The sequence below is a fragment of the Lathamus discolor genome, chromosome 8 (assembly GCF_037157495.1).
Source record: "Lathamus discolor isolate bLatDis1 chromosome 8, bLatDis1.hap1, whole genome shotgun sequence".
In the NCBI taxonomy this organism is placed as follows: Eukaryota; Metazoa; Chordata; class Aves; order Psittaciformes; family Psittacidae; genus Lathamus; species Lathamus discolor.
The window spans coordinates 7,863,147-7,887,138 of NC_088891.1; the positions used below are offsets into that span (position 1 = coordinate 7,863,147).

Genomic DNA, 23,992 nt, shown 5'->3' on the forward strand with positions numbered 1-23,992 from the left:
CTGAAACCAAATATTCCCTTACATGAGTGTAGTATATGTGCTTTGAAGTAAAGCTCAAGAGAACAGAACTACACTTGCTCAGAATCAGTCAGTGAAACTGATTGTTATTGGAAAGTTAAATTAGCTGGTCGGCTTTCAGCACCTAAAGTGAATGAAGTTCAAGGGTAAGTGTCATTAGCAATAAGCAGGAACTCCTTCTGTATGATTCCATTCAGTTCAGATGTCTAAGAAAGCTGTCGTCAAAGAAATAATGTCCTTATTTTGCTTGCTCTTCTTTGATCGAATGGTCTTTTGGCATATGTTGTACTTAGTATGCCAGCACTAAGATTTACACACACATACACACATGCACCTAGAGGTCCAGCTTCTACATAGGGCACACATAGTGTTGATGTATCTTGTGTTTGATTTTATAGAGTGTAAATGTAACACATTTAGTGCTGTGTAATGACTTAAGTGTTGCCTCTGCACTAGTGGAAATATTTGATACTGCAGTGTATCAGGAGCATTTATAGACTTTGTTGTTGGGAAATATGATTTCTAGAATAAGAAAACCATTCAGCGTTAAGATGTAATTTTAGCTGGTTTTTCATAATTACTTTTTGGTATGATTTTTCTCAATTAAGTGTATAAAATATATTGTTTGGACTCAGATGAGAATATTTTTGTTTGTTTCACAGTGGAAGTTAGTTAAATGTTGAGCTCTACTTTTGTATAATTATGTGCAACCTTCTGGGAGAATGTGCATCTTTTCTCTGCTTTGTGCTGCCTTCAGACAAAACTCCCACAGCTGAATCCCATGTCAAACTGGCGATGCACAATGGGAGGAGATATAGGATAGCTAAAGAGGGAAGAATGGGAATATCGGGTACTGAACTAGGACTGCAGACTTCTGCAGTACAACAGGAAGGTTTAAGTTAATGTCGAAGAAGCTTGAAAAGGAAGCTGTGACTTCAGCAGTCCCAAGCTGTTGGGTGTGAAGATGTTTGATTTAGAATGCGATACAACAAGTGTACTGGGTATTTTGCATTTTAGTCTTTGGAAAGAAACAAATGTTAGAATGAGAGGATTTCACATTGGATGGACATAATGCATGGGTTGGAGCTCTCAGTAACAGTCTTTATAGATAGATTTGATGAAATACACATGGAAAACCACAGGTCTCTGTATATATCTTTATGATCTAAATGCATTCACATCTGTTCAATGCATTCTGATATTTTCTCATAGACTCTTCCTAAAATCCTGGATAAAGTGGCCCCTGCGTTTGTGATGAACAGCTGCAGCTTCCTGGTGGAGAAGTCCCGGGAGTCAACAGCCCGGGTGGTGGTATGGAAGGAAATGGGTGTGTTGAGGAGCTACACCATGGAGAGCACCTACTGCGGCTGCAGCCACGGTCTCTACAAAGTGAGTCAATCTTTCAAAGAACCTTGTGCCGCCACCCTGCTAATGTACATCTCAAGCCGTTGTCTTGATGCTTAGTGTTGTCTGTTCTCTCTACACCCATGTAGCCATGAGTCTGGGTTTCTCCTTAGTGAAATTTTTCAATGATCCCTCTTACTGTCCATGTGAGAAAAGTAGAGTCCTTGCTCTGAAGTTTCATTCAATACTGAAATAAAAAGAAACTCTAGTCTGAAGCCAAAAGCTTATGGAAGGAGTGTTTTGGGGATGATACAGGGCACTCATCCTTCGTAAGGGCATTCGCAGTGTTGGCAGAACGTATGGACACCTTTGAGCCAAGGTCTAAGGTAATTAACTTGTATACTATTGGCACCAACCTCTTTGGTACAGGCTAACTACCTGAGCATTCACCTGGCTAAATTTAAGATCCTGAACAAGGAATCCTGCATTTGGATTTGCCTGTTACTGACAGCCAAAAGTAGCTGATCTAAGGCTAGTTTTGACAGCAGTCCATGAGCTCAAGGTATGTGACTGTCATCTAGACAGACCCGAATTCCACGTCTAATGGTGTTCCAGTCTTGGTAGGAAGGGCAGTACACATACCAAATGCATCTGAGACATCAGTCTGAGATCTCCTGGCACTTTTTAAGTACACAGGGTGAACTCTGATAATTGCATTTGCGTGATCATAATTCTCTGTTCACATAAATGGTGAATTCCTTCTCGTGTTCCTTTGCCAAACCCGTTGCTTTTTCATTGAAAGGCTTCCATATTCCACTTCATTTCTCCCACTAGGGAGCAATCCTTATCTATACAGCACTATTAAGCAGTTAAGGATCCTGAAATACCCTTAAGGAAAGAGCCATTATTACAAATAACAATTAATTAATAAGACATTTAAATAATTACCTTTGGAAGCTCTATACTAATCCTTTTACTTCTCAGTAGAAGTAAGCCAGGAAGTACTGGGCTGCTGTTTTAACCATGATCTTCTGTATACACATCAATTCCAGAACTGGAAAGGTAGAAGAAATAAAACTGCAGACAATTTAAAGAAAGAGAATATAATTGCCTTGGGCATTACATCTAACACTCCCTGCTCCTGAGAAGTGCTAATGGTTTTTTAATAGGCACCACAGGTCAAGATAGCAGTTTTGAATCTTTTTTAGACAGTGGAGGAAAATCTACCTTCACTAAAGCCAATGACAAAACTCCTAGTGATCTCCATAGAGGAGGATTTAGCTGATTTTCTAAATAACCTCAGTAAACCTAAACCCAGTGACACACCAGATTGTATCAATATCTAATGATTTGCTCTCCTTCGGCACCTGTGAGGTCTTTAACCCAAATTTGCTTAATTTGTGCCTTCAGATGCTTGAAAGAGTAGGAAGAGAACACTAAATGCCACATTCAGATGTTGCATTTAAGCACTGTGCCATCCATAGGGGCCCTGTATTATGTAGTAGAGGTATGAAAAATAAGCAGGAAGACCTCATGCAGGTGGTTCAGCATTCTTCCATAGAAGAAATCCTTTAAAATGTGTGAATTTTTCTACATTTTTTCTTGCCCTTTTTTTTCATCACTGATCACGACCACGGACAGCCATTGAGGACAAGAGCAAGTTGTCATGAGGGCTTATGATTGGTGACAGGATCCAGGGTTCTCATGGCTCATGAGGAAGAGTGTGTAAGCTGTAAAGCAGTTCTGAAATCTCCATTCTGAACACCCTGAAAAGCTGTGTCCCAGCTGGATCATTGGGTTATTTTTATGAGGTCACTTTCTATTTTACTTTGCTTAGGATTAATGCATTGCAAAGATGGAGGATACGTAAATATTGCCATGGAGGGGCATTTCTTCACCATTTTTTCATCATAAAGTTAAGACACTTCTTGCAGTTTTCTCTGTTTCAGGAAGTTTTAATGTATTTACACTCATTTTTTTCCAAGTACGCTAAATATTCAACTTATTAGTATTAAAATGGAATATAATTTCTTATGTTGGCATTTATACTAGAGCTGCATAAAATATGAAACGTCCTTCGAAAATTTATATTAATATAAATTATTTTTCAAACAATTAATATTAATCCTCTTCCCTTTTGCAGTCTTTAGAGTTGGTTCTTTCTTGCTTGTTTGCTTGTATTTAGAAGTGGATTACTTAGGGTATGGACGTGACAGGCTGACCTGAAGGTTTCGTTCCATAATACCATTTAATGCTTAGCTTCCATCTATCAAGCGAAAACTATTCATTAGTTTCTGGAAGCCCTGAAATTATTCCAGTAAACTGGAAAGTAATTGCATAAAAGGTCATGTTTTTCTAGAGACTTCAACCTGAGTTTTTCACTGTTGTACCCTCAAGTTGATGTGTGTGTAAACAATAGACTAAGACTAATGCTCGGGCAGGAGATGTCAGCATCCTGTATTTAGAGCTTTCTGTTATTTGTGTTTTACTGTGAATAGACTCAGCTTCTTAATTGCAGAGGTTTATTTCCCTGCAAGGGATAGATCCAGATTTCCCTCTGGACAAGCATGCTCTTATGTTTTTTATACTGTTATACCTTAAAGTACAGCACAAACAGCAGCTAGGATTTAGAACATCTCATTATATGCGGCAGCAGCTCCTACGTCCAGCATCATTCAATGATGAACCAGTGAATCAGTGGTCAAACTTCTAATAGGGTTCAGCCTACCTAGATCATGGTCTTTATCTGCCTTCCTGCTTGTAAGTGATGAAAGTAATTGATTCAAGTAGCTGCTTTGCTGGTTATGAGCACAGATACAGTGCTTGGACTTGCACAGATGCATCTGATAGCGATTGTGCAAAAGATTTAAGAAGAACACGAAAGCTTTACAGAGGCTGCAAGAGGTTAAAATAGGAATTCCACAAGGCTGATAAGTGTGCTTCCTTGTCGAGGAAGGGCTGAGGTAAACCACAACTTAATTATTCTGATAGAGAGTCCAGAAAAGATGCTGTAAGAGTTTTTCCAAAGAATGTGTGTGTTCTCTCTTGAGTACTTCATTTCTAAAATAGTTTAGTGAGTGAAAGATGAAGTAGGAATTCGGGTACTATTGATATGTAAATGAGAAAGAATAGTGACCCCAGCCTCATTTAAAAGTCATTTGATTTCAAATGGAGAGGAGGCAGAAATGAAAGGAGAAAAGAGATGGATTGTCTCTGTTGAATCTCCCTGTCTGTGTGATCAATGGAAACGCAATAAGCCAACTACCCTTAAGGAAGCGAAACATAGAACTAAAGAAACTATTGATCTTATCTAAGGTTTTGTTCAACAGAAGGAAGAAGAAAAGAAGGGGGAAAAAAATATCTAAACTCCTTTTTCATTTTGTCTGGATTGCCCAATTCATTCTTAGAGGAGCAGTGTCTTCATTTGAAATAAAGCTAAAAACAAAGCAGCCAATTTTTGCAGGGAGTTCTCCCTCTTGCTTCTGCCACCTTACAACCCTATGGTCACAGCTAAAAAAATTGGAAAAAAAAATCAACAACTGCCTCAAAAACCTGCTGATTATTCTCTTTTCATAAAGGCAGTCTTCACTGCTGCTTGTCGGAGCATTTACCCCTTCAGCTTACCCTGTGATGTTGATTGCTGCCTCCCTCTTGTGGGATGTAGAGCCCCTTCTCACCTTTTGTTTTTAAAAGGCTGTGCTGTAAGAAGCTCTGTTGAGCACAGGTACAGTCAGGTACAGTCACGACCCCAAAAGAATCAAATCTCCAGTGACACATGTTGATATTTTCCCAAGTTTCTTGTGTGATTCTTTTTTAAACCTTAATGTGTTTTTGCTGTTACTGTATTCTATCACGTTACACTATTTCACCATTCTTTTTGCTTCCTCGCTAGCTGGCCAACTAATTAAGATCCTTCAACAGCATACTGCCCCGTGTTGTTCAATTCATTACTGCATCTATAGTCTTAATGTCTTTAGTGCCATGGTATACACCTGAGTTCCAAATCATATGTATTTGTAATATAGAGAATCTAAAAAATTCAGCTTCACGCTCCATGAGTACATGCTACGTTGGAAAAGCATTTTCCTTGGCACGTTGTCCCTGGTGGAGGAGACGGAGTACTTACGGAAATAGATTTTAGCTTCTTGCTTCGAAGGGATTATAAACAACGAGTAACAAATGAGTTTTAAAATTATTGCCGATATCTTGACAGTGCCCTTTGAAAATGATTTTACTGGTGATATGGATCCCTCTTTGAAGAAAGCCTTTGGGAGAGCTGAGAAAAAATGTGGTTTTTTTTCTTGTCCAGTTTAATGCTTTTAAGTCAGAGGAATTGAATACCCAAAATTTTCTCATCAGACTTGATAAGAGGGAAAAGCCGTCCCTTTGCAGAGAAGCTGCAAGCAGAGAGATCAGCACCAAACAGCATGGCCGTACAGTTCAAAATGTCTTTGTCAAACCAAAGTGACAAGAGTAAGTCTAATGGGAAGATCTGATATTATCCATCCCCTTTAACCTGGCTAGCATGGCCTGAATTATTTAAGATGAGTGATGAACTAATTTTAAAATGAGTGATAAAACTCTCCTGCTTCATCATAGAAGTGTAGCTAAAGCAATATGCAAGATGGAAGGCTTTCTAGTCCAGCTAGAGGTGGACTTCTCTGCTTTGACCTGTTTCTGCTCAAATTACCCAACCTGTTTCCAGTGCATGATTTGTCCACTGAGTTGCAGCTCTGTTTCTTTATAGTCATCTCTAGGCTATGAAATATTTTCTTAATCTTTCTTACTATTAAAGATTACTTACTAAATTTCTGCAAGGAATGTTTATTTATGCTTTATTCATGAGCGGTTTATTACCGTTAATAGTCAGAAATTGAGTTGTTTTGATGGAGTTTGCAGATCACATGATGCTGCTTCTGTTCTCCACTAAGATATATATTGGTTTTGTAATTGGAAATCTGGTGGACAAACTTGCAAATAATTTTAATTTGGCCTCTTTCCAGCATTCAGCCACCAACAAAAGTGGTTTCAGCAATATTCCTGTCACAAAGCATGTTTGATAAGTACTTGCAGAACAGAAAAGTAAAGAAATAGGCTATCTTCCATGTTTTCTGGGATCCGTTTCTGGAAAATGCTTACATCATCTTTGCAACTCTGATGGACTTTTGCTCATTCCTGATTTCTTTTGTCCCTCAGAGCTTACATGTTTCCTAAGTGTGGGTAACACAAAAGCATTTAGAAATTTCTTTTTTAAGAAAAAAATCATCTCTAAAATACATGTGTTTAGCTGACCCTCAGTGCTTTGGGGATCTCATTCAAAAACAGATGCTGAGAATAAGAAAGAATGATTTTCTTTCTGATAGTTCTGCTTCCTGTTCTGGCCCAAACTGGCTCAAATTGGAAGCAGCTGTAACAGCAAGAAAAGTATAGGGGGAAAAATTGTTATCTAATAGCAATCTAAGGACTGAAGGTTCAAATTGAGGGTTCTGTTTGTTCTCTTTTCTTGTTACCCAAGGCAAAAGTTTGCATCCTATTTGTTTTATTTTCCTGCCTCTCTTATTTCCACCGACCCCTTGAACAACTGTTTGGTAACTCGTAGAATCAGCTGGGTTAAAAAAAAACCTTAAAGATCATTTTGTAAGATATTCTAATTGTACCTTTTAGGCTTGTTGGCCTCAATTCATGAAACTATGTAAGGATTAATAGCTTTTAGGAAGTGGGGGAAGAGGAAAGAAAGGGTTTCTGAGCAAGCGAATCAGGAGATGCTGGATGTTTGTCTTCCATATGGATTATGTGCTGCAGGATTTTCCCTCATTAGATGTTTTTTACTGCTTTGTTAATTTGTTTTAATTATTTGACAGAATGCTAACTAAGAAATCACATGCTTAACTGTGCTTAGCTCTGCTGGGTTCCTGCCACATTAAAGAATAGAAGTTTGAAGGTGTGCTGGCTTTAGCACTCTCAGATTGTTTGGAAAGGCAACCACAGAACACGGAGAACTTTTCGGGGGTTCTTTGTCCCTTATACCCCCAAGAAAACTGGAGTTTGTCTGTAGGGCTATCCTGGTTGGCCTCATCTTTCTTGATGGGTAATAAGACAGTTGCATTAAAGCAAGTGCAGCCAAAACCACATGAGGTGTAAATATCATCTCTGTTCCCCAAAGTTATGGGAGTTACTGCTATTTACTAACTTTTTGTTGAGGTGCTCAATGTTGCCTTAGGGTAGGGGTATTTATACGCATTTGAAAGTCTGAAGATTTTGCAAGAAGGCAATTTAGGCTCCCATGCTCTGTCTTCCCATTTCCTGATCCACTCCACAGTCAGTTTAGCCTTGCTCTTTTGGAAAAGATTAGTAGTTGAGTGGGGTTGTTTCTCTTGTCAGCATTTCTGGAGAAGGCTTATTTCTTATTGCTTTGGGTTTTGAGGGTGGCAGTTTTTTACAGGAACTATAAACTACAAAGGACAAGACCGATTTTCTGACACTAGTGTGACCTCTTGAAGCCTTCTGCTGAGAACACTCAGCTGCTCTTCCAATGATTGCCAAATGAAGGTGTTCCAAACGACTGGAAAAACAATGGTCTCTCAATCTGATAGACTGAGTTTGCTACTGCGCAGACAAACAGTTGTTTTTTCAGAGTGACTGGATAATTTTTTGCCTCTTTCAAGAAGTTAGTACAGGGGTGGTTGCCTGCCAAATACTGTGCAATCGTCCATCTGCTGAGGTGTCCATGAATGCTGCCTTGAAACAGATTTTGGAAGAAGTCCTTGCCAGCACCTGCTGCAGTGGGTTTTCCTGGTCACTTAGGCTACCTGCTTTCCTCTTCCTGGGTTGAAAGATTCAAGTTTTAGTGGATTGAGGGGTGTTCCATTGTATTTGAACTCACACGGTTACTAGAAAGAGAGGAGAATTACAATGGAGAAGAAGGGGCATATAGCTTGCTTTAGCATCCCCGTCCCCAGAGCACTCAAGATTCACTAAAACCCAACACAAGAATTGCCAGGGGGTACTAGGTAACAGCATTTTAGTCTTTCTTATTTTTGGTTTGCACCTAAGAAATGATACATTGGATTTATTTTCTAGATGATCACTGATGCCAGCTGGATCATGGATAAAGATGCTGATTTAAATTGTTGTTTATTTTGATTATTTCTCCTGGGATATTGAGCCAGCTGTATCCCTGACTTGCTAAGTCCAGTGGTGTTACTTCAAGGTAATTTGGATAATTAGCTTTGGAGAGATATTCCAGAGACCATGACAGTCTTGGAAGGAAGTATGTGTTAGCAGTACACTGGGAATAGCTTGAGAGTGTGTTCTCTCCCTCTTAGACCCTGTCTGGAAGGAAACAAGAGTGCCTCTGCCATCTCCATTACTGATAAATGCCAGGAGAAGCGTCAGATTTTATCCTTATTCATGTTCTAGCTGGTAAGTTATTCTGACTGCAGACCCTTGGTAAAAAAAGTTGCAAAGTCTGTACAGAGGGGCTGTCATAGTGGTGATTTTAACATCTTTAAGGTGTTGGAGGCATCTCTAGTGGGAATGAACCACAGGGAAACCATATCACTGCCTACTCTCACAGCACTGGTCTCAAGCTCACTGTGGGATCCTGTTCTGAACTTTCCAAACAAGATTAGTACTTGTGTACCAAGGTTAGCATAGTGTAGGTTAGTACTGATCTCTGATAGTTCCAGGTATTTTAGTACCAAACTTACCTTTTGAGACAACATTTTCACGCAGGAGTGATGCACCTTTACAGTATGGAAGTGGGCAGCCCTTTTAACAGTGCCAAAATGTGGTGTTTATGATAATTGCTGGAGCAACATAGTGATTAGGCTGAAATTACATGACTTTTGTTTTTTTAGCCATGTAACCTGTTTTTTCTCATCCTGTTAGGCTGTATTGAGACAAATGAGTTAGCCCTAGATGTGAGAACTTTCCGCAGACATACCAGGGTGATGCTGCAGGCTGACATGGAGCAGTCCTAGCAGCTAAGATAACTTAGGGCTCAGGAGTGTTGTCCTTGTGCCATTTTATGTGCATGGACATTTCCCTAATTTCCTTCTCCTTCAAAGTAATGTCACCACATTGTATATCTGCAGAAACAAGAGTGCTGAAGATGGCATTTAGCATAGAGTGGAATAAACAACAGGCTTGAGATAGAAGAACATGGGATCTTAAGCCTCACTTTTAGGACCTCAGAGTCATGCAAATCACATTTCTCTGTTTCTCCTACTTAGTCATTCAGGCCAAGAAGTAGGATACAAATCATGGCTTGGCAGGAAATATAGGTGCTATATCCCAAGCCAGATTTTGTTGGTAAAAAACATGTTGCAAAAGGAGAAAAATACGGTCCTGAACCACAAAGAAGTGAAAAATTTACTAGCTGCTCTGCCTTTTGGAACCAATTGCAAAGTTGACACTAAGGAGGTGTCTGCTTCTCCAGCTCCTAAACAGACAGCCTGGCCCAATCTGCAGTCCTTTGGCAGAAGTAGCATCTTAAATCAGCTCCTTTGTCTCTGCTGTTGATAGATTATTGGGTGCTGACTGGCTGTGTAATTGGAGAATAGGTCCCACACCATATGGTTAAATTATGGCACAGTAAAAAATGATGACAGGGTGAGATCACAATAGTTCTGACTCTGTAAAGCTGGGAGGTATCCAGGTCTGTTGAGGTTCAGTGGACATGGCTGGCATGCACAATAGCGCAGCAAAGCAGTTACACACCTCCTGCTTGGCCCACCCTTTTCCACCATCATACAACTGCAACAGTTGTCTTAGCTCGGTTTGCTCCTTCTGTTTGGGACTCACTCAGCCTTGGAGCGCTTGTTCCAACAGATCCTGCAATCTCCCAGATTAGTTTCCCTCACTAATGTTAGTGTTTCCTAGTTGGTTGTTTCCTTTATATTAAACCAAGGGGCGTAGTAAACTTCTTGGGGCTGAGGAATTGAAAACAGGCATTATCTTGATTCTTTCCTGTCTTGAATGCTGATGTTTCTTTGGATTTCTGTTTTTGTTCAGTGCTTTCTAAACAAATGTTGTTTCTGCTTTATTTAGGTAATCTTTCTTCCCTAGATATTTGGTTGTGACCCAGTCTTTCTGTATCTCAAAGATGTATTTAAGAAAGGAGGTATTAAGTACAGATGAGGGTCGTCAAACTGTTTCTCTACGAAAGGAATGAGCAACAAGATTGCATAGAATCAGAGTAAAAGTATCCTGTCATACCCGTCTTCCAGAATTTAAGAGAGCAGGATTAGATGGAAGAATCCCAGGTTCTAATGTTACGGATCTTGGCAACCTAGATGCTTGAAGCCAAAAATCCATCTGCAATTTCACTTGTGGTTGCATGGAGAAGAGGTAGCGTTTTTTGAGGGAACAAGATATAAATCAATTGACCGCCTCCATATTTTCACCCTGTTGACAAGACATGGTTATTGTGACCCCATTTGAAATGGAATAAACCCAGTCCACCCAGAGAGGTAGAACAAGTGCTGTCACCTTGTGACTGTAGGAGTGTGTCTCTTTATCAGCTCTAAGGAGGAACACACTCTCCAAGTATTAAAATCAGGGCTGCCATGCTTGGAAGTCATGCAGTATTTTGTAATGCCAGAAGGCTGAAAATGATTAGCAATTTGTGGTCAGGCTAATCTCTGAATTATATTTATTCAGTTTATGGGTATAGCTGAGGACTTGGTTTGGCTTCAGATGTGGATTTGTTAGAGCCTTAGCTTCACTCGCAATACAAATTATTAGAGCAAATAGAGAACTGCAGAAGTGAAGCAAACTAGATGCTTAAAGATTATTTTTAATTTTCTATTATAAATATTATAGTAGTGTAACAAATCAGTTGAAGTCACATAGACACGTATGGTCCTTTCCAACCCTAACTATTCTATGATTCTATGTGATTTTTCTGGTTGAAATGTTACCGAATGCTTGGAACCCTCTAAGCAATCCTGAATGGCGTGACCTTGAATGCCCATAAGATTTCAGTCTGCTAAATAAAAACTCCTGGGAAGGGTAAGAAATAGAAAAGCAGCATTCCTAATGAAAACTAATGGCAGTATTTCAGTGGTGTCCTTTTGAAAGTCCAAATATCATTGCACATCATTCTTTCAAGTTTTCTGTGGGATTAGAGCAGCTGGCTTTCTGATGTCTGATGTCTCTCTTGCTTGTTAATCTGGCCCCGTGTGGATTTATTATACAAATCTATTTGGCAGCTGAAAATTGCCCTTTGATGAAACTCCTAGTCTAATCATGAACTCCTCAAGCATGGAAAATAAGAATGGGGAGGTGGCAAAATCATGGGCTGCAAGAGCCATGTTTGTCTTTCACTCTGCATGGATTTTAGAAGCATCTGAATTTCAAAGTCCTTTGCACTCAGGATTTTCTGCAAAGATTCATTTTGCTCCTCTCAGGATTGTAATATTTGCCGTGCTGGATCAGACCATTGGTCCATATAATCAAGTATCCTGCCTCATACAGAGGCTGGTTCCTCATGGCTTGGAAGAAAACAAAACCAGCCTGGAATGTGACTGATTCAATTACACTAAGACATGGAAAGGAGGTAATCCTATGGGGCTGACCTGCCTCTCCTCAGCTTCATACCTTGCAGCATGGGGCCTGATTATCATTATCAAAACCTTGAAATAATGAACTGTTTTCTGTGAATAATTACAGCACTCTTTTATCCCCTTTGATAATCTTTTCTCAGACAGGGCTTCCTGCAGCAGTGAATTTCTCTAATTGTATATGCTGTCTGTCATTAGATGTAAACTGTGTATTGACATCTGATCTCTCTTCAGTCTCCATTTTGTCCCTTTGCTGGTTTCTGTATCCTTGTAAGATGCACTTCCCACAGCTGCAGTAGTTCTCAGCTCATTTCATCTGTTGGCTCTCTCTCCATATTCAATGCCATCCTTATGCCTCTGTTATCTGCTCCCAGGTTGACTGGTCTGGTCTCCTCTAAAAGCAGATTAGATGGTCTATTCATTCTCTGAAGGCTCAAAATCTGTAGATACCTCTGGGTTTCACTCAGCTCTTGTCTCTTTGGTTGACTTCCATGTTTTGTTTCCAATCCAGATGTGTTTTTTCAGGTGTGCTAAAATGCACTGTTACCTTTTCTCTCTATTTTTCTTTCCACCACAAAATTTCCAATTACCCAATATACCAAGGACTGACTGTTATTCCTCTGCATTGAAAGTGCTAAATTCCTTCCTCAGTGACAGAGTACTGACATTTCTTTTTACTTATATCACAGTATGCTTCCTTACCTTGTACTCTAAACATCATAAATAATGTTTGCATGTCTGCAGACTAAACCATATGGTGGGTTTGTGCTTGAATAGTCAGGTCTTCCAGCTGCAGAAGGTGGACATTGCATGAACCCACACTTGGAGACTCTGCTTCTATCACAGTGCAATAATAGTGTCCTTTCTATGTAGCATAGCCCCACAGCCTCTCTCCCTTTCTGTAAGTTCAGATGCTGGAAGGAGGTGGAAGGGGATCTGAAATCAACCACAGCAGAGAGGCCAGCTTGCTGTACTGCGTGTGTATGGGTTATATGCGTGTGGTAGCAGGTGAAGCAGGACTTGGAAGAGGTCTCAAGTCTGGACTGGAGACTTGACAAATATTCCAGTGTCATAGTAAGAGCAAAGGGTGCTCGGTTCTCTCGCTCTTGTTCACCATGTCCAGACGCAGCTTGTCCTATAGCAGGGAAGGCTACAGTTGCTAGGAAAGGTATTAAGCACTTAAAACAATGTTAATGACACATTCCTTGAGTTTTAATGGTCAGAAGGGACCATTAGCTCCTCTGGTTTTGACCTGTTGTATGTCATAAGCCTTTGGGCTTCATCCAGGCAGCTTTGTATGAAGCTCGATAACTTGTGTTTGTGTAAAAAGGTTTTGTAGAAAAACATTCAGACTGGATTTGAGAGCATCACATGATTGGAAATCCATCTGGTCCCCTGGTATTTTGTTCCAGAGGTCAGTAACTGTTAAATGTTATTGTGTTATTCTAATCTAAATTCATCTGCCTGCTGTTTTCAGCTGCATTTTTGCTATTCTTCTCTGCTAACTTGGAGAGAGATTTAGTAAGTTGCAATTTGGCCTTTTAAAAGTACTTGCACAATGCAGCTAAGTCATTTTTCAATCTTTTTTGATAATTAAACAGGCTGAATTCTTTACTAGTTTGTCTATATCAGAACATGCAGGACAGCACCTCTGACTTAACTAGAGGTGCAAGTGGAAAGTCTTGTGCTAAACCACATTAAACTACGTGTCAACACTCTGAAGCAGAATTAAGGTGGCCTTAATTAAATTTGGCTTAACTCATTTCGAAAGTAAATTAAGCCTGACTGAGTTGCAAACACTTTAATTCTGAATAGCAGAGCAGAAATATGTGCTTCTGTATGTGATAAACCTGTACTTGTCAAGTAAGGGTATACTTAAGCCAGATGAACTCTGAGACAGAAGTTTATATGCCTAGCAGAGAGTTGTGGATAGAATTTGGAGATTGATGGTTTATCTTTAGGTGAGACCTCATGTTGCATATTGCATGTGGATGATAAAGAAAAAAAATGCTGTGATCTGCCTTGGATGTGCTATATTCTAATTTTTGTCTAAGGAATAAATTTTTGATGCATGCACTGCCAGATGGTAGGAGAACTACAAGTGAAGATACGTGGTCTAGAAAGAGGTATTTCAGCACAGCATTCAACCTTCAGAAATGCAGATCTCGGGGACAATTCTGACATCATTTGCATATGTGCTATAAGTGAGGAAGGATCAGACACAAGGAAGCTGAAGATAGTAGAAATAAAAAAAAAAAAAAAAGATGTTGGTTACTCATAGCCAAGAGAAGAAAGAGAATTTTGAGATGTTCAATGCTGATGATGTGTGATATAGTTCTCTCAGATACTCATTATGACAGCTACTGCCATATAGAGAATCAGAAGGATTTCTCTGGATGCCTTTTGGTGTAAAACAAAAAAGCATTCAGCTATTTTCAACCAAGTAGTTGTCGTAATTGAGCCTCACTTAAGAAAAGAGGACAGAGGAGTAAACAAAAGTGTAACATGACAGTGCATGGTCTGCCCAGAGCAAAAGACTATGATGCAAAGGCAGGTTTGGATGATGCGTGTTGGGAATGCATGACAAAGAAATACATGGAGCGAAAAGGGAGAACAAAAATCTTGGTGATCTTGCAGAGAGCTTTTAAAAAGAAGGGAGGAAAGATGGAAAGATGAACATTGGCTGCATAACTGATGTGAAAGAGAAGAACTTTTTTTAGGGAAGTGAGACATAGGGATCACATGCATGAGAGGGACCTTTGTGCTTCAGAAGAAGAGGACTAATCTTTCATGAAGCAAAACAAAATGCTGAAGGGGAGGGACAGGAAGCTCTATGAAAACAAATGCAGTTCAGACTAATAGCTGGTTATAAAGAAATTGAACCACTGCGGGAAAACCGGGTTGTACTGAAACCTTCAGGGAAAATTTGGGAATTTCATTTTTGGAACTTCACAGTCTCCAGATACTGGTCTATGCCATGTTTCAGAGAATAGAAAGGGTAGTAAACATGTCTGGCTGGGATGTGGACAACTGAAATGTGTTACACTGATAATTTAGGTCTGCATATTGTAGGTATGCTGACAAAGGCTAGGAAATGAGCCTGCTTGGCACACTGAATCAAACTAGAAAATGCGACAACTCACCTCATAATTCCATGCACAAAAAGTATATGTATAGCTATGGATTTCAGTTTGGGTGAGATATACCTGAGATTTCATGCAGCAGAGGTAAACACTATTAAGGATTCCAAACATTACAGATGACTTTTTTCTAACACAAAAGAAGTAGTAGCCAGTGTAACTCTATTTTGGACTACTTCATGACAGAAAAGGTTGAATTAATCTTTGATGTGGGAGTTTGTGGTTACCTAGACACCAGTGGTCATGACCTAATTGCATCTAATATGGGCAGAGGACAGTGTTCTTATTAACATGTGTTCTTGTATATTTTTTCCTTAATAAGGGCTGATTTTCCAGACCTGAGGAAATATAATAGATAAGGCAGACCACAAGAGAAAAAAATATGCAGAAGTGTTATGAATAAAAATTGAGTCCTTTTTTAAAAAGATTTTGTTACACATCCAAAAAGGCACAATTCTCTAATCAAGAACTGAGGACGTATTCAGTTAAAACCAATCCTGGTTTAGCAAAGGGAAGGCAATGATTAGAGTGTAGAAGACAGTGAATTATAATATTGATGAAAAAATCTAAATGATTGATTATAGTGAGACAGATTTCTGTTATTTCTGACTCAGTTTCTTGTTTGTTAGCACTAATTGTTTAGTAGGATTTCTGGATGTAATGAGTAAACAACAGTGGAGGTAATTTTCCTAAATGTGGCTGATGAAAATAATCTTCTGAGGGATAATAGCATAGATTTATTGTCACTGAACAAAGAAACAGGGAAAATAGATACCAGCCAATGTAGTGTAAGAAGCTAAAAAGTCGTGGCAGTCAATATTAAGAATAGTAACAAAATGTTTGGTACCATAACTACAAAATGAGCTTTAGAGCACTATTAGAAGAACTATTTTATAATATTGTTAAACAGATATGCATATTAAAGTGGTGCCTTTAGCTTGCTAGAGCTGTTTCTCTTTCCACTCATAATGTTGTTAGTCTTTCCAAAGATTATAGCATGTTATGGTCTGGGTGTTCTCAGTCATGGTGATGCTAATCATTAATTATCATTCCCCTTATCCCATCCCTTTGGGATTTATTAGGTCACCAGACTAGCTGCAGAGGAAACATGCTGTTCCTTTTCAGAACCTTTTGGACTGGTATCTGTAAGAGGCATCTATTCAGTTTGTTCCCTCTGTCCCAGAAATGGGAAATCTACTCCGACTACCCACTTAGTTCTAGCATAATTTTTGCTTTAGGAATCAGGTACTAGGGCTCGCACAAACCTCCAAAGAATGTTAACCTCATTTTCTGTTGTCACCATCATCACCCTAGTCAATGCATCCTCAGCACCTTTCACTTCAGGAGAGAAAAATATCAATACACAGTTGTGGAAAGCAAGTAGTGTCTTTGAAACCTGATATTTTAAGCCAATGTTCCCATTTCGCACTGGTGTGAAAACACAGCTTTTAAAGTATCTTTTAAAAATTTAAAGTGGTTGATCACAGTTGAGCAGTTGATCCTTACCCTCTTCTGGGCTGAAGAAAACTGTGATTCTAGTCTGCCAGATTCAAAGCAACCACTTAGCTCACCAGAAGGTTCTTTGTTGAACTTGTCTCTACTGCTCATGTAAGGGTTATGTTTTGTGTAAATAATAAGATATTCGTTGAGCCAGAAAGAGACTAATTCTGTAACTCAGTAGCAGCAGTATTCACCTGCAATGGAACACACCCAGTCTAATCCACTGCTCCAATTAATATTTACTTTTTTATACAATCCACTGCTCCGGTTAATATTTCATTGTTCATAGAGAAGAGTGGAGCTCAACTGGGAAGGGTATCTTTCTAGTGGGGTCTGATCAAAAATGTCACCCAGGAGCTGAGCAGCTCATCCCTAAGACAAGCCACCTCTAACCCATTGCACTCTCACAAAGGAGTTTTGGCTTAGATGAACCCACAGCTTTCTCAAAACATTTCTAACTTATTGTCCCACTGTGCCCCACCTCTTCTTAACTTTTGGAATAAAGCAGAAATTTTCCTTTGGGAGAATAGCTGCCTTTGAGGGTGCTGGAAATTTTGACTGAACTCCATAAAATTGAATCAGAGATAGATACAAAGCAACTATGAGAAAGATGACTTTTAATGAGTTTGAGGGGAAGGTACTGCAAATTAATTTCAGAAGGAAGTACAGCTCTGTGCAAATGGGGCTAAAGAAGCCCAGAAATTGTCCATTTTACAGAGGCTTATTACTGCTGAAAATCACTTATTTATTCTATAAAATGCAGTTTAAAATGAATTTATGGATTTGCTTTTGTCACGGGATCAGAAGGGCAGGGTTTTATTTTTGGTGGCAGGTACTCTTTTATATAGTCATTCCTTTAGAAGCTGTTGGTCAGCAGATTGTAGGTGCAGAGACTTGTTCTGACTTGGAGGGGAAGCTGGTAGTTTATAAAATGATTTTATCTTGCAAGCAAATTGAAGGTCGAGTGAGAAGACTGGCTTGAAATGCTATCTCTATGTGAAAACAGTGGAAGAGGAATCTAGCACTTCTGAAGGTATTTACTTTGCCACTCTCTTTTTCCATTATGTTATACCTTCAATTCCATTTTTATTGCCTTCCTTATATTTTTCTTCCTAGCCTTGAGAAGTAATAGGCTTGGCTCTGGCTGGCTGAGTTAAAGAGAAGGGCTGTATAACCATGTCATAACCGCCGAGAGCACCTACCCCTTACTGGGTGGCAACGATGGGGAAAGAAAGGAGACAACCCTACAATACAACACAAACAAGCCTGAGTGACTTGGTACCTTGCTTACAGCCTTCAGCTGTCCTGCACCCAGGTGAAGAGGCACCTGAAGGCAATGCTGGACCCTATGCTACTAGAAGAAAGCTTTCCATCAAAGATTAAAGACATGATTGCTATGTGATCGGCTCTGTGTTTGCTGTAGTCTGATGGCCCAAAAAGACTGTGCAACCTTTTAAGAGCAGCCCTTTTGTCTTTTCCAGTGAGGGAGAAAGAAATAAATGGGATCTGAAAGCAGAGCTCAGGCTGGCTCAGAATGAGTGACAGAAAGGTCACTTTTCTGATCAAGCCAGTATTTTTAGTGATTGGAAGGGCTTCCAAGGGTCAAAGCATTGAAGCTTTTTCTGGGTCAAGCACAACCCCCTAATCTGCAGGTACACTGAAATGACTTGAATTTCTTACCTGATTGATTAGCTCTAGGTAAATGTGTCACATAGAGATGCAGGCCACCAAAACTGTTTCTATGGTTTTACACATTCAACTCCTCACAGATTCACACCAAATCCTTTGATTTGTGTAGCCTGAAGTCTGATTTGTACTGGGGCTTGGTATTAAATGTCGGCTTTGAAAATGGGCCTTGTCAGGACTAACGCAAAATTCACTCCTGTGGTTAATTTAACGAGATAGATTGGCAGACATTGTACATTTATTAAACAACCATAATTATATTTATATTAATGCTTGTCTCTGCCCAGGAGAGATTCAGGTTTAGGATAATAGGATTTGTTTGTAATGCAGAACTGAGATCTCTGAATATAGATACTCTGAGAACTCCAGGATCGTTAGAATGGGGCCATGTTGTGGGCTGAGATGGAGTAGCTCTGGGATGTTCAGATGCTGGTTGCACAAGGTAAGGCTGTGATAGAGGTATACAATTAGAGCTTATGGCAGACTTTGGGAATACCAACAGCTTTTTGGTTAAAATTTATTGGCACAGGTATTGACCACTCTCAGTTGCAGAGCATTTGCAAGATCATTCACTTTAAAAGGTCAGCAAAGCACCCTGACAATTCTAAAGGGAGCCTGCTGTGCCTGGAGTGTATTTAGTTTCATGCTGTCTCTGCAGGTTATTGTTTCAAGTTGTTTTGGTGCAATACTGATCACATAGCACATCTTTATGTGGACAAGATCATTGCTTAGGCTGCGGAAACAGGTAAGAATTGGATTCTTTCTGAATCTTCGTATGTACAATTACATTATTTCAGGAAATTGGCCCATGGTTAATGCACTGTTCTATCCTGTCTAGTTGCAATGATGTCCTGGGGGATAAAGCAGAAGGTTTTTGGGACAGTGGTAGCACTGCTCAGTTGGTTACAGAAGGCAAGAACAGCCTCTCCTGAATTCAGCAGCATCTGCCTGCTTCTTATGCTGACACAGTGCCCACCTCTCCTCCTCTGCATACTGATGTCCCATATCTTTAGTCTGCTTGTCTGTCACTGTGAACAGGGGAGAACAAACTTGACAGTGTTGGATTGAAGGGTTGTAAGTGGTTATTGATTCCCAGACTTCTTGCATTCCAAGAGGTGGGGGTCAGGAAAGGTGTGTGTTTGAGTACCATAACTACATGCAAGTTTGTAACGGTGTGTTAGCACTGGTGAGTGATAGGATGTGCATGGTGTTTTTCAAATGGATGTGTATGTGCTGTAGCTTGTATGTGCACTGGGGATGTGTGTGCGCGTTGTAAGATGTGCACAGTAGTGTATGTGTGTGAGTGTGCATTTATCTCTGCTTAAAGGCAAAACATGAAACTCAGGTAATTGGCACTGCTTGAAATATATGTGTATCTTGTGTATATGTGTAATAGCACATGGGGCTACTTGTGGGTATCTACTGGTCTAGGTGCAGCTAAAGTGGTGATGGACTGTGTGGCATTCTGCTGTTGTGTGACACTTGCTGGTGGTGGTAGGGTGGGGACAAGGCAGAGATGCATAACCCTCAGCCTTCCTGATTTATCTTTCTTGCATAGTATATGTGGGAGTCTGTAGTAGCCTGTGAAGGGGGAAGGGAGCTTAAATGAAGACTGAAAAGAAAATGCACAGAGCAGTGATGGAGTTAAGATTTCATCACTTTCCGATATCTCTGTTCACAGGGAACAAAAAATCATGCTTCCTTGGTGACCTTTTGATAAATGCAAAGCTGGGGGGAAATCTGTCTTTCAGTTACTTTTCATTTGCAACTAATTAGAGTGAAGGTGTAGAGTGCAGTGTATAGGGTCTCAACAAAGCCTGCTGAAGGACAGCACACTCATAACATGCATTTACACATATGTGCTGCTTGCGTATGGTAGCCCCCAGGACAGCAGAGGTGATGAATGCCTTCTGAGCTCCTGTCCTTTTTCCGGCTGAGATTGGACCAGAAGGGCAGGGCAGCCTCCTCACACTGTGTAATCCGGTTCAATGACACCTTATTGACATAAGGGGTGCCAGGGTGGTGGAAAGCAAAACAGCACAGGCAATGCCTGTCGGTACTGCTTTAAGCTGATGCTACCTGCTGTGTTGTAGGAAAGGGGAAATGCCTCGTCCCTTGTAATGTTTTCTCCTTATTGTTCATCTGTTGTTTATCAAAAGCTCAAAGGAATTCACCATGTCTTTCTTAACTCTTCCTGCTGCACCTTCTGCAGCCCTTTAGAAATTCCTTTCTCAGCATAAATATTTTGGGAATTAAAATGCCATGGATGGATTTTGTGACAGAGGAGGTTGACATCTCCAAAACTGGTGAAATGTGTAGTCAGATTCCATTTAAGTTCCCCCTATCTGTTTATATAGAGGTACTCAGTACCCCATAGATGTGTAAATGATGACTTGTTATTCATGCCTTTGATGCTAATTACAAGGGCAGACACTTGATATCAGAGTATTCAGCTAACGTTCTAGCCTCTGCTGTTGATGGATGTAGCAGCAATGATATCTTCCCTGAGTTCATTGCTAGAAAGGAGGAGAAATCTTATTGGTATTTTTTATGTCTCTTCAGGATTATCTTTTGAGACACTCTCGGGGGGGGGGGGGGGAAGCTTGGATAAGGTTCTGAATTTGTGGGAAAATGTTCTCAGGAGGGACAGCCTGAACAGAGATCAAATTCTGCTCGTACATTCCAAGAATGAGAAGCACGTGTCTTTTCTAGGCCTGCTCAGAATACAGAAGTACAGTCCAGATGGCATTTAAGGTCAGGTTGGCATTGCTGGAGATCCTGACTGGTTAAAATAAGGGAGGGTAGCTTTGAAGAGGCTTATTTCATGAACATTCAATAACACGTTGAGTATTTCAACCCCCAAGGTGCTTCATTAAGTATCCTACTCTTCCCAGTCAGTTCCACTGATTTCATTTAAGAGTGTGCAGCTATGATAGACTGAATTAAATGTGAAATCTCACAACTCTTCATCCAGAACTTAAACCTTAAAGAGCTTCCAAAAAGGCAGAATCAGTAATTGAAGGCCTTCTCTTTGAGACAGCCAGAATGCTCCCAAGGCAACCAGAAGTGTTTTACCCATAATATTTCTGTGTTGATATTACAGAGGCTTGGCATAACCCCCAAATACATCCAATTTACGTAAATGTGCTTGAAATTTAAATGAAAGAGTAAAAAATAAAGAAAGAGCAAAACCTCAATGTCTTTTTCCTGCATGGCACATGAACTCCTGAAACCTGCCTCTGTGAGCTTACTGTTTGCCTATGAATGAATGCTTTGCTCCTGTGAATGAGAGACTTGGTAAGAGAGCCTGTAGGTGCTGAATTAAGACGTTGTCTTTACGGATTGCGCACAATCCTTTGTGGGGTTTGGATGCAAAAGAGTCACTGCAGAGTTGGACAGAACAAAAAGGGAGCAGATGTTCAATCACAGGTAGATTTGAATGTTTCCAGTACCTGAATATTTGTATTTCCATTCCTTGGCGTAAGACTGACACTAGACTGAGGAGCTTTGGAGTAGCTCCAAAGGGGGAGCTTCAGGGGGAAATATTCCCAAGTGGTGAATCTGAGCTTGCTGAAGATGGGGTCTGTTGCATTTTCCAATCTGAAACTGGAATGGCAAAGACTGCAGGGTGGAGGAGCATGACAAAGGCAGGGTTAGTGGCACTGAGTCATAGAAGGCACAATACAGGTTTATGCTTATGCATGACAATAGCCTTCGTAATCCATTGCTTGCTGACAAGTGTACTATGTTCACATACAGACAAAGAAGGGAAAAGAACAGCATGTATTTTTCCCAGATCATTTGCCAATCATTTTTGATTTTCATTAGGAGTCTGGAAGAGGCTGGATAATAGTAATGCTCAGCTTGGCTCTGTGTAAAAGGGCTTGATTTTTATGTTTCCATTTAGTCATTTTTACGGCATTGTTTCTTAGCTCATTGCTGAATAAATCCTGGTTACACTTAAGTAAATGCTTGGGAAATAAAAAGCACTTCTGTGCTATCCCTTTGTATGTGTTGGGGGTGACAAGCATTGCTGGGTATAACTTATTCACTTACAAAGTACCAAGAACTGCATTCTTGTCTTTTCCTATTATAACACTAATTACTAGAAATGGTTAGCATGGTATTAATAAATGAAGACCATGTGCACAATTTACAAGAGAAATGGATATGAATCTCTGTATGTTTCCATTTATGTACCTGCCTGTATTTTCCTGAGTCACGTATTAGGTGAGCAGTTGTACTGGTGGGGTGTTTATGTGCAGTGAGTATTTGTGAGTGCAGACTTGGAAGCGTGTTGGTGGAAGGTTACAACTGAATGCGGCATCTAGCCCAAAACGTGTTTTCTCAGACCTTTCAAGTGGGCAAATAGGCACTGGTTTTCCTGATGAATGTATTAATTTACCTGTTTACTTACAAATGGGTGCTGTTTGTTATGGTAGCTGTGTCTTAGAAATGTGTCCTGTGATCGTATGTGTGTGTATGCACAGATGTATGAGCACATCTGAGTGCACATCAGTCCAATATGATAATACAATGTACAAAAATTGGCTAGAAACTCCACCTCGATCATGTTTAACAGTCATTTTGTGCTAAGAAACAGGGGCTTTTACTCTGACAGAAGAGATCAAATGAAATTAGGATAAGAGGGCATCAATTGCAGTGACCATGCAGTTGATTGACAGACTGAGACATAGAACTTTCCTTATGTGCCTTTTTCTCTCACTGATTCTCGCAGATTTGACCTCTACTGGTAGCAGTTAATACAGACTTTGTGGGTTTTTTGTTGTTTGGTGTCTTCCCTCCCCCAGAAAAAAATGTGCATAAGAGCTTGGCAGAAGCTGGCATTTCTTTAAAGTCACACCTAATGTGTTTTCCACTGTCAGCCAATTCCTCCTTTAGCCTCTGAACATAAGACTTGCCAATAAAAGTCCAGAAATAGCTTCTCTTGCTAGAACTAATGTTTGCCAACAATAGCTGGGGAAGAAGAAAAGGAATCTATTTTTATAGCTGGATTTAACATGAGGTAACCCTGTTGGCTTCAACAAAAATTATCACCTTCATTTAAAAGGTTTATTTGGACTGGAAAGCTTTTTGTCCAAATTCAAGTCTGATGGTTGAGAGATGATATGTATTAGCTACTTATGGACAGAAAGGTGTCAGACAAGTGAGTGTAATATAATGCAATGTGACTGGTCTTAATCTAGTTGTAGTTTAGGGTGTTGTAACCTCTATATTGAGGAGTGTGGGAAAAAGCTGAGCAGGTGCCAATCAGCCTCCATCAACATCTTTCTTGTCTGAGATTTCCCCGACATCAGGAGTGAATGAAGGGCTGTAGAACAGAAGTGGAAGGCACTGGGAGATTCAGCTCAGCTAGTGATTGAGGAACTAATTTCTCTTGTCCAAACTGCAGCCTTTGCACTTGCTCATCTGCGGCTATTCTCATAGAGGTAGGTATCTTCCAATGTTGTGTCCATCTACTGCCATCCTTGAACATCACCATTCTCTCCTGAACTCATGGCTTTTTAGTCCTCCTGTTGCCTGAAAGCCTGTAGTTGTCTTCCTGAGCCTGTCCAGATTCCACCTCTCTCTGTCCCTGCTGTGTAGGGACAGCGGCAGCTCTTCATTCACCTTCTATTCTGCCATCCAATTGCACCTATAGAGATTGGAGATTCTTTGTTAGGGTGACAGTGATGCTCAGAGGCTTGCTGCATCTGCTCAGGCTGGTACTGGAAAAGC

The 23,992-nt window shown here is 40.1% G+C and overlaps 1 protein-coding gene across 3 annotated transcripts in view; it reads left to right on the forward strand.

The window, feature by feature from the left end:
* The window catches only part of AGBL1 (AGBL carboxypeptidase 1), a 306,435-nt gene that overhangs the window by 181,942 nt on the left and 100,501 nt on the right, over positions 1-23,992 (forward strand). For all 3 annotated transcript variants that reach the window (XM_065688671.1, XM_065688670.1, XM_065688672.1), the window contains exon 21: positions 1,231-1,407. In XM_065688671.1, the coding sequence (XP_065544743.1) occupies positions 1,231-1,407 (177 nt within the window). The remainder of the gene's footprint in view (positions 1-1,230; positions 1,408-23,992) is intronic.